This window comes from Biomphalaria glabrata, chromosome 17 (assembly GCF_947242115.1).
Source record: "Biomphalaria glabrata chromosome 17, xgBioGlab47.1, whole genome shotgun sequence".
In the NCBI taxonomy this organism is placed as follows: Eukaryota; Metazoa; Mollusca; class Gastropoda; family Planorbidae; genus Biomphalaria; species Biomphalaria glabrata.
Genome location: NC_074727.1, coordinates 6,981,475 through 6,997,649, shown reverse-complemented (window position 1 = coordinate 6,997,649; position 16,175 = coordinate 6,981,475). Strand labels below are relative to the sequence as shown.

General features: G+C 37.5%; 1 protein-coding gene across 3 annotated transcripts; it reads left to right on the top strand.

Moving 5' to 3' along the window:
* Positions 1-663: 663 nt before the first annotated feature.
* LOC129923798 (placenta-specific gene 8 protein-like) lies at positions 664-15,704 on the top strand. Of its 3 annotated transcripts, none has more exons than XM_056016530.1 (5): positions 664-938; positions 3,181-3,243; positions 6,411-6,684; positions 11,147-11,286; positions 12,708-15,704. In XM_056016530.1, exons 2-5 carry the CDS (start codon positions 3,184-3,186, stop codon positions 12,816-12,818), a joined length of 585 nt encoding a protein of 194 aa, XP_055872505.1. In that variant the 5' UTR covers positions 664-938; positions 3,181-3,183; the 3' UTR covers positions 12,819-15,704. The 3 variants fall into 3 exon arrangements, with proteins under 3 accessions (XP_055872505.1, XP_055872506.1, XP_055872504.1); XM_056016531.1 differs by lacking the exon at positions 664-938 and adding an exon at positions 2,151-2,224; XM_056016529.1 differs by lacking the exon at positions 664-938 and adding an exon at positions 2,233-2,359.
* Positions 15,705-16,175: the final 471 nt, after the last annotated feature.

Below are 16,175 nucleotides of genomic sequence, written 5' to 3'. Positions count from 1 at the left end.
GATCCACAAATCTGCCCCGCGATCTTCTGCTGTCTCTTTCAGAAGGCATTTGCTGTCAACTGCTTTCCTCAACGCCAATGAAGGCAATCTGACCACTCCTTTAAAAAAGATCAACGTTGGCATGCAGTCATCCCAATTTCGGTATAGTTGTAGTGTAAGTACTGCCACTACACAGGCTAGTTTCGAACATTTTTTAGGGTCTCGTAGATCCTCTAGTGAACGAATGGATTATATATAAATCTAGTCTCGTCTATATCGGAGATTTTAATACATGAACGTAAATACAAAATAGCATTTTCTTTGGTGTAACCGGTGTACAGAATACGGAACTATTTTTACACTTTAGGATATTAACTCTTTCTCTCCGTAATTATTTACCACATTCTGGTGGAATCAACGCTGGTATCGTCAGTTAGGAGAGAAAGAGTTAAACAGGATCCTACAAAGTGTAAACAAAGGGCAGATTACTGTGATAAACTTTTAGTGTGAGAATTCTCAGTCTGTGGGTGTGCCTTGTAAGTACGGTGCGATCCTATAAATAGATCAAGCACGTGCGAGCCTCCATCACGCCAAGGCTGCTTTGAAACTAATCGATGATGTCTAGAAAAAAAAACACAAAAAAACTAACCCAGGAATATTTGCTTTCGCCGTGCTTTTAACAGCTCCTGTTACTAGTCGATCATTGAAGCTAGTTTACATGAGATCATCTACTGTAGACCTGCGGCAATAGCTTACTGTAAACACTCCAAACACTGAATTATTTATTGCGGTTGCCGTGTAATGTATTCTTTTTGAACAGGATGAATATGAACAGATTTGTACTGTATCCACTGTGATTAAAGTAATACCATAGATGCTATTCTTTTGTATGGAAAAAAAAAGTACAAGCAAAGCCTTAATAGTGCAAGTTATACCCAATAGTACACCATAATTACACGGTAAAGTTTTGTTTTTTTATTTGTTATTGAGTCTAAGTGAATAGTGCACTGCTGATTATATTTTGTTTGAGATGTTTTCTTCACTATATTTCCAGCTTACAACACAGTACCTTGGTGGTTGAGTGGTCATGCTCTTGACTTCTAAATCGATGGGTCTAGGTTTAGAACCTTGGTGTAGTATTTTGTGGGATTTTTAAACTTTGTGGGATTTTTAGGACGCCCCTGAATCCACCAAAAATCTTATGGATACGTGGCACTAGTTGGGGAAAGTTGGTTGGTCGTTGTGCTGGTCACGTAACATTCTCGTTAACCGTCGGCTAAAGAAATAGGCGACGTCTATATCATCTGCCCTATCGATCGCAAGATTTAGTGCCATTCGAGAAGGGAATGGGTTGCCTGAATCAGCCAGGAAAACCATGACTTAGCAGAGTTTACGTCACTGATTAACAAGCATGACTAGATTAGCACATGAAATGCGTAGAACGTATGTTGATATACTCATAAATACATGTTAATATACTCATAAATACAAGTTGATATACTCATAAATATAAGTTGATATACTCATAGATACAAGTTGATATACTCATAAATACAAGTTGATATACTCATAAATACAAGTTTGATATACTCATAAATACAAGTTTGATATACTCATAAATACAAGTTTGATATACTCATAAATACAAGTTGATATACTCATAAATACAAGTTGATCTACTCATAAATACAAGTTGATCTACTCATAAATACAAGTTGATCTACTCATAAATACAAGTTGATATACTCATAAATATAAGTTGATATACTCATAAATACAAGTAGAAATAGATAAACGACAAGGCCGATTTACAAAACACACACACAGGCTTTATTCCACCATATTAGAAGATAACTAACAGCAACACACTACTTCCTAATCCGCTAAGGGAACTTACTCTCACACAACATGACATCATATATCAACAATGTAATTATCTTCTGTTTTAAAGTAATGTCCATAATCTATAAGACAAGGTCTGAAAGAGATGCCTAGGTACTTTTAAATCATTTTGAACGGGACTCCCTTCTGTGCTGAACAGAATGAATAGAAATATGTTAGGTTTACAGTCATTCGCGTCGCCTCGATTTCCTCCCTTTGTCTGTGTTTTAATCTTTCCTTGATAACCCGGTTACGTCTGCTCCGACACTGACGTCACGTGTAACGAGCATTGAGCGTTTTTTCTGGCTGCTTGCATGACAGCGCGTGCTAATTGTGTGAAGGCGGCATTTCGCCTTTTTACTGTGTAATAATAATATTTTGTTTATCTTTTAATTCTCATTGTTTTGTGTGTTTTTTTAGTACAAAAGTAAAAGGTGGAGATATTTGTTTCGTTTCTAGAGTAAACATCATTTTCTTATATCGGATTTAATGTTCTAGAGTGAGTAAAATGTAATGAGCTGTTTTAATTATAGTAAAATATTGAACAATGTCATTTAATATTTGTGCTATCTGTTGTATCTATCTATCTCCTGTAATGTGCTCATACGTCCGTTGATTTGCTCCCTGGCTATACAATGTTTATTTTCGGCCGGAACCTCCCCTCCCCATTTTTACAAAGCTTTTATCAAGTCACTCTGTCTGTCTGTCTGGTAAAAAGTTTGAAAACGCTTTTCTCCCACTTCCCATTCTCTGGTCAAGTTGAAACTTTGCAAAATTATACATTGTACTTGACAAGACATGAATCAATAAAAAAATTTACCAAATACTTAATTCATTATTAGTGATGAATTGCTTTGTTATTATTGGAATAAGGGGAATAAATGCTACTTAATGAGAGATGTGGATGTATATATGGATTTACCCCTAATTACCTTCTGTCACCTTCTTTCTCCCACTTCCCATTCTTGGATCTAGTTGAAATTTCGTGTAATTATTTATAGTCCATGACAATACACGAATCAATCCAAAAATTAACCAATTAGTTAATTAATTATGTTTTATATAGCAGAAAGAAAGCTCAATCCTGCAATATTCAGATAAATTGCAGTAATTAGCTGTTCTTTCCCTTAGATAAGCCTCTTTTTTTTTTAAGTATTCTTATTTCTTATGCTTGTTACTTTACACTTCTATTAAAAGGGGGGAGGGCGTTAAAATGCCCTCTCCCCCCCCCCCCCCTCCAGAACCCTAACGTTCTTTGGCCCATGAATTATAGCTACTGTCGTTAAGTGATTTTGTCCAAAACTAATGTCTACTGTCTAGGTCATGAACAGAGAACCATGGAAACCGGAAGTGTCTCCCTCAGCGCCTGGACTAGAAAGTGACGTAAGTGATTTTTTTTTTTGGTGGGGGGTTACCCGAAAAACTAGCGCGCACATTAATTAGCGCCGACAAAATCGCGATAAAACATCACGACAAAATAGCGCGGACTTGTTTATTATATGGAATATTATGGGAAGCGTGGTCGAGAGACCAAGTGCGCTTGAACTTGGCTTGGCTAGGCTACCTAGAAGGGGGCTCGAGGTTCGAACCCCCACCTCAGGCAGAGTTGCGTTTACTGAGCGCCTAAAGGCAGCACGGAAAACCAACTCTTAGATACCCCCTCCCCCCACTGGTCCACAAATGAGATTGGACCAAAGCGCTCTGAGCATGCTATAAGCATGAAAGTAGCGCTATATAAAAGCTATAATATGATATATAGATCTATGTCTAATAAGTACCGGATTTAAGTAAGTAAAGGTGCTGGGCATGATTTCTTCTTGATGCTTTTACTTTCTTCTAGTTGCAACATTGGCCAACTTAGATTTGTCTGGATTAATCAAGCTGGCCATTTAATTTTCCTATCTTAATGAAGATCTTGCAACTAAATATCGCCATGATATAAATGTAAGGATTTGTGTCAAGATGCTGTTAGTCCTTTTATTTGTCCCGCCTGCCGATGGAAATACTGCCACCGAATAATTAAATGATTCTCGGCCACTTTTGGAGTTTCTACGTGACATGGCATACAATTTGACTTTGTGAGAACCCTTTTTTGTCATAAATTGAAATTATTTTGCTTAGTATGAATTGTTTTCTGCTATGTTTGCATATTCATATTTTACGATATTTAAAGTATTTACTGCTAAATTACTGAAATAATAATAAAATTAAAATAAAATAATATTGGCGCTTTTTTGTTAATTCCGCATATTTTTTTTTTACCAACGCTATTTTATCGGCGATATTTTATTCCGCGATACTTTATTCGCGCTACATGGTCGGCGCTATTTTATTAGCACTTTTTTATCTAGTCACATTCTCTGTCAATCAATCAATCAATCAATCAATGTATCTATCTATCTATCTATCTATCTATCTATCTAATTTTTTTTATTTATTTATATATATATATATATATCTGTCTGTCTGTCCGTCTGTCTGTCTGAGCGTACGTGCCTGTAAGTTTATTTGGGAGGATAGTCCTCAGCATTGGAACACATTTGTTTCAAGCAACAAATTAAAGGTAATTCTACTTTATCTTATGCTTAAATCTGGAAACAATAAAAATAAAATTGAAAGGCCTGGCATCTCTTAAATATCCTGATTATAAGGGCTTAAAACTGCATGAAAAGTAAGACTAATTCATATTGCGGTTAGTGTAGGCCTACAGTGATCTCCATGATAAGAGAGTCCTCACAAAAATACCTTGTTATGCATATATAAGAGATTGTAAGAGTGAATAGAGAGCTGTTATTGATAATAATGTACTGTTATGTTTAGTGCACAATTGTACAACAAATTTCCCTCACAGATAATAAAGATTATAATTAAAATTATTATTTTAAATCACATGGGAAAAAATGTGCGAAAATGAAACATTAATAGGCCGATAAATTAATTTAATCTCATTTATTTATCCGAATATGGGTCATTTCTGTTAAGGTTAGGGTTAGGGTTAGATAGTTCCCCTTCATCTTCCCCTATCTCTTAGTCTGTTGGACAGTTGGGGCACCACACCAGAATTTCCGACCGTCTTTCTCTATTCCTTTCTGTCTTTTGCCTTGAATAGAGCCTCTTTTAAAGGCAAGCCGCAATCCCGTCCATTCTTCGGTGTTGTCTTCCCGTCACTTTCTCTGTCTGCCTCTTCTTTTTTTTCCTGGTACTGTTTCATTAAGGAGTGCACATGAGATATTGTTAATAGCAGAAATTATTTTGATAATATCAATTGTGTAAATGTCTCTTGATGTATATACTTGTAATAATAGTAATAATAATAATAATAATAATAATAATGATAAAGAGACAAGATGCCAATGTTTGGACATACAACTTATTAACAATATAAAACATTTAATGAGGTTATACTATCTCATTTCATATGCATGATAAATATATTTCAGACTTGAAAACTCAATCATCTGTTTTGACAACCAGTGAACTAAATTTTACATCTATTAATCAAAATTTTGTCGTTTTTCTAAAGTTACAAAATCAACCCTCTCTCTCTCTCTCTCGCTCTCTGTCTCTTGCTCTCTCTCTCTCTTGCTCTCTCTTTCTATTGCTCTCTCTCTCTCTCTCTCTCTCGCTCTCTGTCTCTCTCTCTCTCTTGCTCTCTCTCTCTTGCTCTCTCTCTCTCTCTCTCTCTTGCTCTCTCTCTCTCTCTTGCTCTCTCTTTCTATTGCTGTCTCTCTCTCTCTCTCTCTCTCTCTGTCGCATAATAAAATAGGTTGTCAGTCTCCCAAACTTCCTGTATTACATCTGGCCTCTAAAATTAATGGAGATTTTTCACGATAAACTAAACAATGTCAAGGACGCTTAATTGAATTTCACTGCTGCCAACTAAAAATTGAATTATAATTTTAACAATATTCCGATGATCTTCGTATTGGCTCATTTGTTTTAAAATAAGTTCTACATCATAGAGTGAAAGTTCAATGCTTCTTCCATATCGAAATCATATAAAGCTACAAACCGGAAGAACTTAGAAAATTTTATTTCGCAATGGCAATAATTGCACGAAAATGATCAGACACCTTTTAAAAAAAAACAGATCTTATCAGCACTTTTTTCCCGCCATGTATGAGCGTCTGCAATTCGCGCGCTACACCTGAACACTTCTGCCAATATTAATACAATAAATTGATAGTTATTTGACCTAGATAATTTCAATTACAGATTGTAGAGCAGCGGTTCTCAACCTTTTAAGCTTGGCGACCCCTTTTTACAACCTCCCACTCTGCCGCGACCCCCCCCCCCCCCACGACACACACATACAGCGATAGAAGAGTGGACAATAACAATCCATATTTTCGATGGTCTTAAGCGACCCCTGGCAAATGGTCAATCGACCCCCAAGGGGGTCGCGATCCACAGGTTGAGAACCCCTCTTGTAGAGACATAATCGATTGGCCTGGACTCTAAAATAAAGGTGTAAACTTCAATCGATTGAATTGATATTGATTGATTTCATTTTAGAAACTAATTTTTAATGTTTGATTTATTTTCTGCAGGATCCAGCGCCGCCCTATTCTATGGCGTGCTCCAGCCAGACCATGTTTAACCCGCCGGCGCCCCCGTACGCAACAACTCAAATGGGCATGAATTACGGGCCAACGCACTACACGCCCTACCAGCCTCCTAGCTACTACGCCCTCCCTCCGGCGAGTGCCTCTCCCTCAAGCTCCACCACTGTGATCATTCAGCAGCCCCAGGCCATGGTCGGCCCCAATGGGAGACGCCTCTGGTCTACAAAGATTTGTGATTGCTGCAAAGATATGAACATATGTAAGAGAGAAAAAAAAATGTTTTACACAGTATTCCTTTATTGCTGTAAGACAAACGATATGTTACGACATTTATTAAATACGAAATAGGGTATTTAAACATATTATTGATATAAGAAATACTATATTTTACGACAATGATTCTGTAAGGAATAATATATTTTACCAATTTATGTATACCATTATTTCTGTAGAAAATAAGATATTTTAATGAAATACATTATTTTAAGGCATGCTCGCGTATCGACCTCCCTTTTTGCACCTAAAAATTATACAAATTAATTATAACACAAACTTCCTATATATTAAACTTATCTTGTAAAATAACAGACGTCTTTTAAAAACGTCCAACATAAAACACCTGAGAAATATGATAGATCTAGATATAGACAACATTTAGGCTTATGAAGTAAAGTTAAGCTCGCCTTTCAGGTCATGTGATCTATAGGACAGTTGATGTAAAGGTCACCTAATTCTTTGGCCCGCGGTTAATAATATATATTTATAGCTTTTATATAGCGCTACTTTCATGCTTATAGCATGCTCAGAGCGCTTTGGTCCAATCTCATTTGTGGACCAGTGAGGGGGGGAGGGGGTATCTAGGAGTTGGTTTTCCGTGCTGCCTTTAGGCGCTCAGTAAACACAACTCTGCCCAAGTCGGGTGTCGAACCTCGAGCCCCCTTCTAGGTAGCCAAGCCAAGCCAAGTTCAAGCGCCTCTCGACCACGCTTCCCACAATAATAATAATGAGTGTGTCATGTGGCCAGCCAGGCCAGCACCACGACCAGCCTTCTTCATCTTAGCCCCCAACCAAAGTCAGTTACCCATTTAGAGCTGGGAGGACTCAGGGGCGCCCTAAAATTCCCAAAATCAGAAATCCCAATTTAGACCAGGACTCGAACCCGGTACCCTCGTTTCGGAAGCCAAGTGCTTTACAACTCTGTCACCGCCTCCTAGGCCTATTACTACTATAAAATTATTAGCTCTATTTGAGTTTAACTCCCAAACTAAATTTGTTTCTATAATTTAAAAACAAAACAATTTTGCTATAATTTCAAAGATGGATTGTTAAATTATATATAAAAAAAAAGCACCCACAAAAACCCAATGTTTTCTAGAGATACTAGCGACCAACAACACTAACTAGATATTTACTAGTGACAACACGACACTAGAAAGTCTTGATGACGTACAGCACCAGGAAGCAGAGTGAGTGGAACTGATAAGGCCGAGAGACAATGCAGTCAACAATGTCAATTGCTGGATGACGCACAGTTTACAAACACCTGTAGCCATGGTAACGATGAAACAGACATGACAAGGAAACTAACCTTTTTTTTTTTTTGTCATGTATATAGGCCAGGTCATTGATGTCCACAATTTTAAGGCACTGCATATATTTAAAGGAAACTGTCTTCTGAGTTGGAAAAGTAATACTTACATAACCTGCGAGGCTTTGGTGGCCAAGTGATAAAGCGCTTGGCTTCCGAACCGGAGATCCCGAGTTCGAATCCTGGTAAAAACCGGGATTTTTTTAAATACGGGATCTTTGGGTGACTCATTTTGTTTGGTATCTCGAACAAGGGAAAGAAATTGTACTTGACTGAAGTGGTGGTATAAGCTGAATTAGTCCTCTTCATTTGGTCGTCGTCTGAGGCTTAGTGAACAGAAAATTGAAATACAATCGTCCCTGTTCATCAGCACTTCACTAGCAGAGTGGTTACCGTGTTGGCTTGAGAAGCCCGAGAAGGCTTTAGCCTACGAGTTCGAATTCAGGTGGCCTACATTTTTTTAAAATTCATTTTAAAAGCGACCACCCAGATGCTCCGTTCTTTCTCCTGCCACCCAGACAAGTTGTAAGGGTCATTTAGCGTATTGAGAAAGCTAAAAGCATGACATTGCGCTAAACAAAAACAATAGGTAAAACTACTTATAATTTATTGTTGTTCGTCTAGATCAGTGATTCCCAAAGTGGACTATATAGACCCCCAGGGGTCTACGAAGACTTCCAAGGGGTCTACGAAAGTGAAAAAATAAATTGGGGGTCCATGAGATGTCCACGGGGGTCTACGATAATAAATTACATTTAGTCAGGTTGCGACTTTAATTTTCACATCCCACTAATGGAATTATTTATTAAACTAATCTATGATTTGTACCTTAGTTAATCCTTTAAATATGTATCATGCCATTCAAACGAAAAATTGTAGCATTTCATTTCAATACTTATTTCACTAGCTTAATTTTGTCTCCATGTAACTAATGGGTAACAAAAAGAAAGACTGTACAGCGTTGATTGTTTAAAATTGGGATTCATTCTTTCCTTGTCAAATAAGCGGTTTTATGACGATATGAAACCAATTACGCTGGAGGATCGTTTGAGACAATGCCACCATGACAAAATAGATAAAGGTTTGAAAAACTTTCGAACACTCAAAGATAAAGTTCAGAACAGAACCACAAAACCCTCTTCGACATCATATAGAGAAGATGATGGTTTGTAGGCGACTTACAATATCTCTTTACTTATAGACAGAATGTAATGCTGTGTGCTTCAAACTGGTTAAGGGTTGCCGGCTCCTTATTTTTAACAGGGTTGACCCACGAAACGTTTCCAGTGTTTGGGTAAAGTTGCACGCAGCAGTGTGTTTTGGTGATTCCAGTAAAAAATATTAATTGTTATTTTAATTGGTTTAAATTTGAATTTTATGAATAAAAAAAGATAAATCTCTATTTTTCATTCTTACACTTACTACTGTTAGAAATTAGTTTAAAAAAATGGAGTTGATGAATTTGCAAAAATGCAAATATAAGTTTAGCAGGGGGCAGTGGCGTAGCATCGATGGCGCGAAGGGGTTCAATGAACCCGGGCCTACAAGCAATAGGGGCCCACAGCTGTCGCGTAGCAACCATGGCGCGAAGGTGCTCATTACGCTTGGGCCCATGCCTCAAGGCCAGTTGGAGCCCACATTACAACTTAGGAAGAACATTTGTTTGTTCGTTTGAAACACTTGTAAGTAGTTTAACTCTGTTAAGAAGCTGTAAAAACATTGACTTTTAAGACACTATTACTTATATGCAGTCCTAACTGAATCAAACGTTATGACATAATTACTTTTTTAAAGAAAAAGTTACGATCTTTACATTGGAATGTCTTGACATTTAGTTTTTCTCATTTTTTGTCACACACTAAATTTGTCTTATTGGCTGGAGAGGAGCCCATCAAGATGTTCTTGAACCCGGAGTACTAGTGTGATATTTACTTGTGTAGCAGGCAGTGGTTACGTCCTATAGTCCAAGCAGTACTGGTGTGATATTTACTTGTGTAGCAGACAGTGGTTACGTCCTATAGTCCTCGCAGTACTGGTGTGATATTTACTTGTGTATCAGGCAGTGGTTACGTCGTATACATCTGGCCATCACCTAAATTAAAATTTAACTTAACACTAATAGTCCAATATTTAAACTATATGCTTACATATTACTTCCTAATGTGTCTTAAAACGAATAGATATTAATTAATAATATCGTTTTATCCCGTGCTTTTAAGAATGTGCGCTTATAATACTGTTTCTAATTCAGTCACAAGAAGCACTGGCACTTGATTTCCAACATCAATTCAGTCCAACACCAAGCCGTGTTTATGCCATCTCCCATTTAGCAGCTCGAGCCTGTCACACAAGTCCTGGGTTGGATCCCCATACTAAATGAAATATACATGTTAAATGTTTTCTTGGAGGTTCAGCGAGTGCCTATTTAAATTATTCCGATAGCGGATTCCAGCGGTGGTTGATTTTGAAACCAATACGATGCCAATGCCCATACATTCTCATCGTATGACCTCAAAACCATCCATTCAAAGTTTGTTAGTTTCTTTGTTTTCTTGCGGTGGTTGATTTTGAAACCAATATGATGCCAATGCCCATACATTCTCATCGTATGACCTCAAAACCATCCACTCGAAGTTTGTTAGTTTCCTTGTTTTCTTGCGGTGTTTGATTTTGAAACCAATACGATGCCAATGCCCACACATTCTCATCGTATGACCTTAAAACCATCCATTCGAATAACTTATTTTTTTAAAAAAGGTACGATCTTTACATTGGAATGTCTTTGCATTTAGATTACTCATTTTTGTCACACACCAAATTTGTCTTATTGGCTGGAGGGAAACCAGCAAAATGTTCTTGAACCCGGGCCCACCAAGATGTTCTTGAACCCGGGCCCACGGGTACCTTGTTACGCCACTGGCAGGGGGTCTACCGAAAAGCGGAAAACATGGCAAGGGGTCTACGAGATAAAAAAAAAGTTTGGAAACCACTGGTCTAGATCTATTACAAATTTAATTACATGATACAAGTACACTTAATATAAGCTTTGTTGTTGTATTTTAAATTATTTTTTCTTTTTGTATTTTGCTTGTTTTGTATTTTGCTTGTTTTTTTTTTTTACTCTTGATGCCAGGCTGCTGCGGAACGTTCTGCTACACGGTGCTGGCATGTCAGGTAGCCACTGACATGGGCGAGTCCTTCTGCGTCCCATGCTGCGTCATCGGTTGGCTGACGACCTTGAGGACGAAGTTGAGAACGGAACAGAACATTGCCGTAAGCAGACGTCAAATAGATTCACTTTGTTTTAGTTTAGTTTTCCGCTTTTATCGCTGGAAAGCGTAGCTAGGAAACAGTTGCTAAGTGTGATACAGTCAGAGCTTTGGTAAGCTGACATTGTATAAAGATATTTATGCAGCTCAATAAAAGTCTCTTCTTCGGTAAATTTAAAAAACAAAATCGAAAAAAAAAAGGTGGTGGGAATTTAAAGATTCTCTCCCTTACCAAAGTAATTAATTGGAAAGTATGCTAGCGGTGGTAATTATCAAAAGCTTATGAAGTCACCCATACCAGTCACTTGTATACTATATATAGTCATGAATTCATTATGTCCATGCACAACAACAATGGACCTCATTCACCAATCGTAAACAAACAACATTTAGTCACGTGATCTTATTGATAAAACAACGAAAAAAACTGTCACATGTCAACCATCATGAATTAAACATGAGATCGTAAATTATATAGAAGAGATAGAGCACCACGTGGCTAAATGTTGTTTGTTTACGGTTGGTGAATGAGGTCCATTAGGTCCCATATTGACCTACTTACTATTGTTAGAAAACGCAAACTAAAACTGTATAGCCATGTCACAAGGTCCTTAGGGCTCACACAAAGACCTTCCTGCAGGGAACTGTACAAAGGAAAAGAAATAAAGGCAGACAGAGAAAGCGATGGGAAGACAACATCAAAGGATGGACAGAACTTTAACTGAAAGAGATTAAAAAGACAAGCAGGTCGAACTCTGGGATAGGTGAAAGTAAATAAGGCCAACTAAGGCGACCTTGCATTAAGGTAGTGACTATACCGAGAAGTCATGACCAAGCAACTATCACAGCATTTTTTTATTTTGTCTAACCATTAAATATTCAAAGTACCATGGAGAGGAAGACAACGCTACCACGAGTAATTCTGTGTCCCATGCTGCTACATTCAGAAGTCAAAAAAAGTTTATATTTAATTAGGTCACGATTCCTTCTATTGGCTAGCAAACTTTTCATGGTTGTGTGGTCACTGGACGAATATTTTAAAAAACGGCTCCTAATTGGCCACACAGTGAATACTCTGGTTTCACCGTTATAATTGTTCAAAACATAATCATCTTAAAATTAAATATGATTAATTTCTTAACGTCTATACATTTTCAACATGAATTCAGCGGGAATTCCCGCACTCGACTCTGATGTTTCTTTGTATAGTAAATATATAAATAGAGGTTCATGAGCATTTTGCGCACCGTCATGTGTAGAAATCATTAGCTGGGCTATTAATAGAAGAACTTGATTGTGCATAGCACACTGGACAGACTCCTTGCAGTAATGAAGTATTTGAAGAAATAAATAGAATGAGACATTATGGTTTTACCAATTGGTTTTAGTATAGGCTCAACAAAGTGTGACTTCATTTCTCTACAGGGAAGCGTCCTGGACGATTGTTGTGCTTCGTGTTTCTGTTCGCCCTGTGTCCTCTGTCAGCTGTCACGGGAGATCAAGATCTGTCGCAACTCTGGAATGATGCGAGTCTAGCTAGTAGGATAAAAAAAAAAGAGAGAGTGAGAGACACCTCTTTTATCTGTGATGAAGCCTCTTTGTTGAAATGTTCAAGCTATCGCCATTTTATGACATTTTTTGTTTTTTTTTGTTTTATAGTTTTCATTAAAATTGTATTGCGTAATAATGTGGACTACCAGGTCGATATAGAGCATGGAAAAACTCTAGTATTGATTGATCTGACATTTACTATGATTGCTTTGAGCGAGAGAGATAAAGAGAGACATAGAGAAAGATAACAAGAGAGAGAGAGAGAGTGTGTGTGGGAGAGAAAGAGAGAGAGGGCTATTGAATAAAATGTCACACTGAATGTGCGTGGTGCGCTTGCATATATTTTTTTAAAGCTGGAATTATAATATTACAATAAATTTTAGGGAGGCAACTCAACGCGGTTTTACAGTAAGATATCATGTATGTTTAGCAGTAATGACAAAAAAACACAGACAGTGACGTGAAGCCTTCACACACTGAGAGGTGTCCTTTCTGTCAAACCTTTTCCCAGACCAACGCCATCCTTTCTGTTGCTGCTTCAGGTCCACAATCCAGTTCTCTCAGGCAGCAAAAAGGTCGTCTCTTTAGTAGCAGAACTTCAGACTCTTTTTTCTAACTGCTCTACCAAAGCAGTCATCTAAACATTCCGTTTATGTCCAGTATTGAATAGTGCGCTAGAGTGCGCACCATAAGTTCCTGCGCAGGGGCAGAGGTATTACAATATAGTTTAGAAATATTCAAACATTAGTTCAGTTGTATGTATCTGTACTAGTGATATTTTGTAACCTAACTGAATGTGCAATGCCTATACACACTCAATGCGCAATATAATTCGTGGACACGCCTTTGATGTTTTTAAATTTATCAGAATGCAATTTGACTCTACACCGCAACACAGTATGAAAAAAAAAGTAAACCTACAAACAAAGACGTAGAATGAGATTATATTATAGATTTTTAAAAATAATTTAAAGCAATCATTTCGTCTTCTTTGTAGTGTCTCTATTCTCTTATATTGATCTATCTTATAAGAACTAAACAAGTCATCCTAGTATTGCAGTATGTTATAACTTTTTTTAGGGTAATAGAGAGAGAGAGAGAGAGATTGAGAGAAAGTGTGATCTATGCGTTTTTAGTCTTTTAATGGTTCTATTGTTTTGTTTCCACATAGACTGGAGCCTAAAGGTCTAGAAAAAAAAAAGCAAGATATTATAGCTTTTTTTTTTAATTATAGCTTTTTTTTTTATATAGCGGTACTTTCATGCTCATCTCATTTGTGGACCATTGGGGAGGGTGGGGGGAGTTATCTGGGAGAAGGTTTTCCGTGCTGCCTTTAGGCGATCAGTAAACTTAAATCTGCTCGAGTTGGGTGTCGAGTCTCGAGCCCCCTTCATAGGTAGCCAAGCCAAGTTCAAGCGTACTTAGCCTCTCGACCACGCTTTCAGCCACACTGACCAAAGGAACTATACCCTGAAACCAAAAGTCACTGATCTATTACATCTACCTGACGGTAAACACAATTTTACCGGATACAGTTTCTCGTCTGCTTCTTTTCACAAATTTCATTTCGAGCGAAAGTGAAAAGAAATTAAAATGTACAAGAATTCAACTAGTGAGAGTTGAGTGAGAGAAACTCTAGGTGTCGCCTTCAGGCGGTGGACAGTGTGTTTCACTGTAAGCCAGGGGTTCTCAACCTGTGGTCGTGACCCCCTTGGGGGGTCGATTGACGATTTGCCAGGGGTCGCCAAAGACCATTGAAAAAATGGATTGTTATTGTCTATTCTTCTATTGCTGTGTGTGTGTGCGGGGGGGGGGGGTCGCGGCTAAGTGGGGGATTGTAAAAAGGTGTCACCGAACATAAAAGGTTGAGAACCGATGCCGTAAGCAGTGTATTAACATATAAAACTAGGTGTTTTTCCTTTTTATCAATTATTACATTTCAAATCTAGTCAAAGTGAGTTCATTGAAATAGTTGCCAGATTTCCGATGCCCTTTTTTCTGTTACCCTTTTTGATGAGTGTTTTAAATTTAATATAAATTTTTAGTTTGTGTGAATGGAAGTAGTATTCCTATTATGATTGCATTGTTTCAGATATAGCGCAGAGTCAATGGCAAACTTGTACTACCAGCTATCTAATAGTTGATTTCATATATCGGATCAATAGATCCAATGTTAGCATGCAGAAGTTGAAGACTGTATCTATATGTTATATATATGATTGTTTCTGGGGTTGTTTATTTTTCACATTAAGGTAATTAATGTCTTTCTATTTATAGCCCGTGACGTCTTTTTTTCCCCTGACATTTTTTATCTATAAGCAAGTGTTGGTCTTCAAGTGCACTTATGACTTTTAGATCTAAAAAATGTCTGGTTTGACCAAAGATAGTATTTATAGCCAATAACATTTTGGTTTCACTTCATTGAACTAGTTAGTCAATAAACTACCTTTGATTTAATGCATGATTGAGTTTGATGAAGAAGTGGAAGGACATTGGAAGTGATTCCCTGGCTTCCTTCTAAGCCAAACCTCAGTCGATATTGAGTAAGGCATTGTGAGTTAGGGTACTAGCATTTTATCCACTGCAATACCCAAGCAGGGAAAGCCACGAACCCTTAATGACACAATTTCTTTTGTACAATAACTGCGCTATTGCGAGTACTCTGTGGATCTTTCATACTTTGGTCATTCAATAATTGTGTGTGCGTGTGTGTGGTTATAATTTGTGGCTATAACATTGAGGATATGCGTTTGCTTATTAATTGTTATCATAACTCCGCTCAATAGTTCTGTACATTATCAAATGAGTTTAAAAGGGGAGGGCTGTTATTTGGACACTCATTTGTGTGAATTTGATAAATAAACACAAATATCGACAGTTTGTTGCCTTCACCCTTTCCTTTTGTTTGTTTTTTTGTTTGTTTGTGTGTGTGTGTGTGTTGTTCTTGTTTGTTTGTTTGTATCATTCCTCAATCTGCTGGGGGAAAAGTGGCGCTGGATAGATTCAAACGAAGAGCGAGCATAAAGGAAAGGTCCCGGATTGTAGATGAAATACACAACAGTAGTAGAAAGAAGGGTGAAAAATGCAACAGCCCCCTGGTGATTACAGATTTCCAACCTGTGACCGCAGCTGTGTATCAAGGATTGGCCTCTTTAGTCACACAAGTAGTTGCAAAGAGAATAGACTATATCTTGAGACTTAAAATCCTAAAGAGAATCTGTTGAACACAAAGGTTCTCAAGTTGTACTTGAAAGTTGCAATCTTCGTTCGGTAAGTTTTAAATGGAATCTTGTGCAGAGATACAAAAAAAAAAATATTGTACTGGGTCCACATACACTTGTA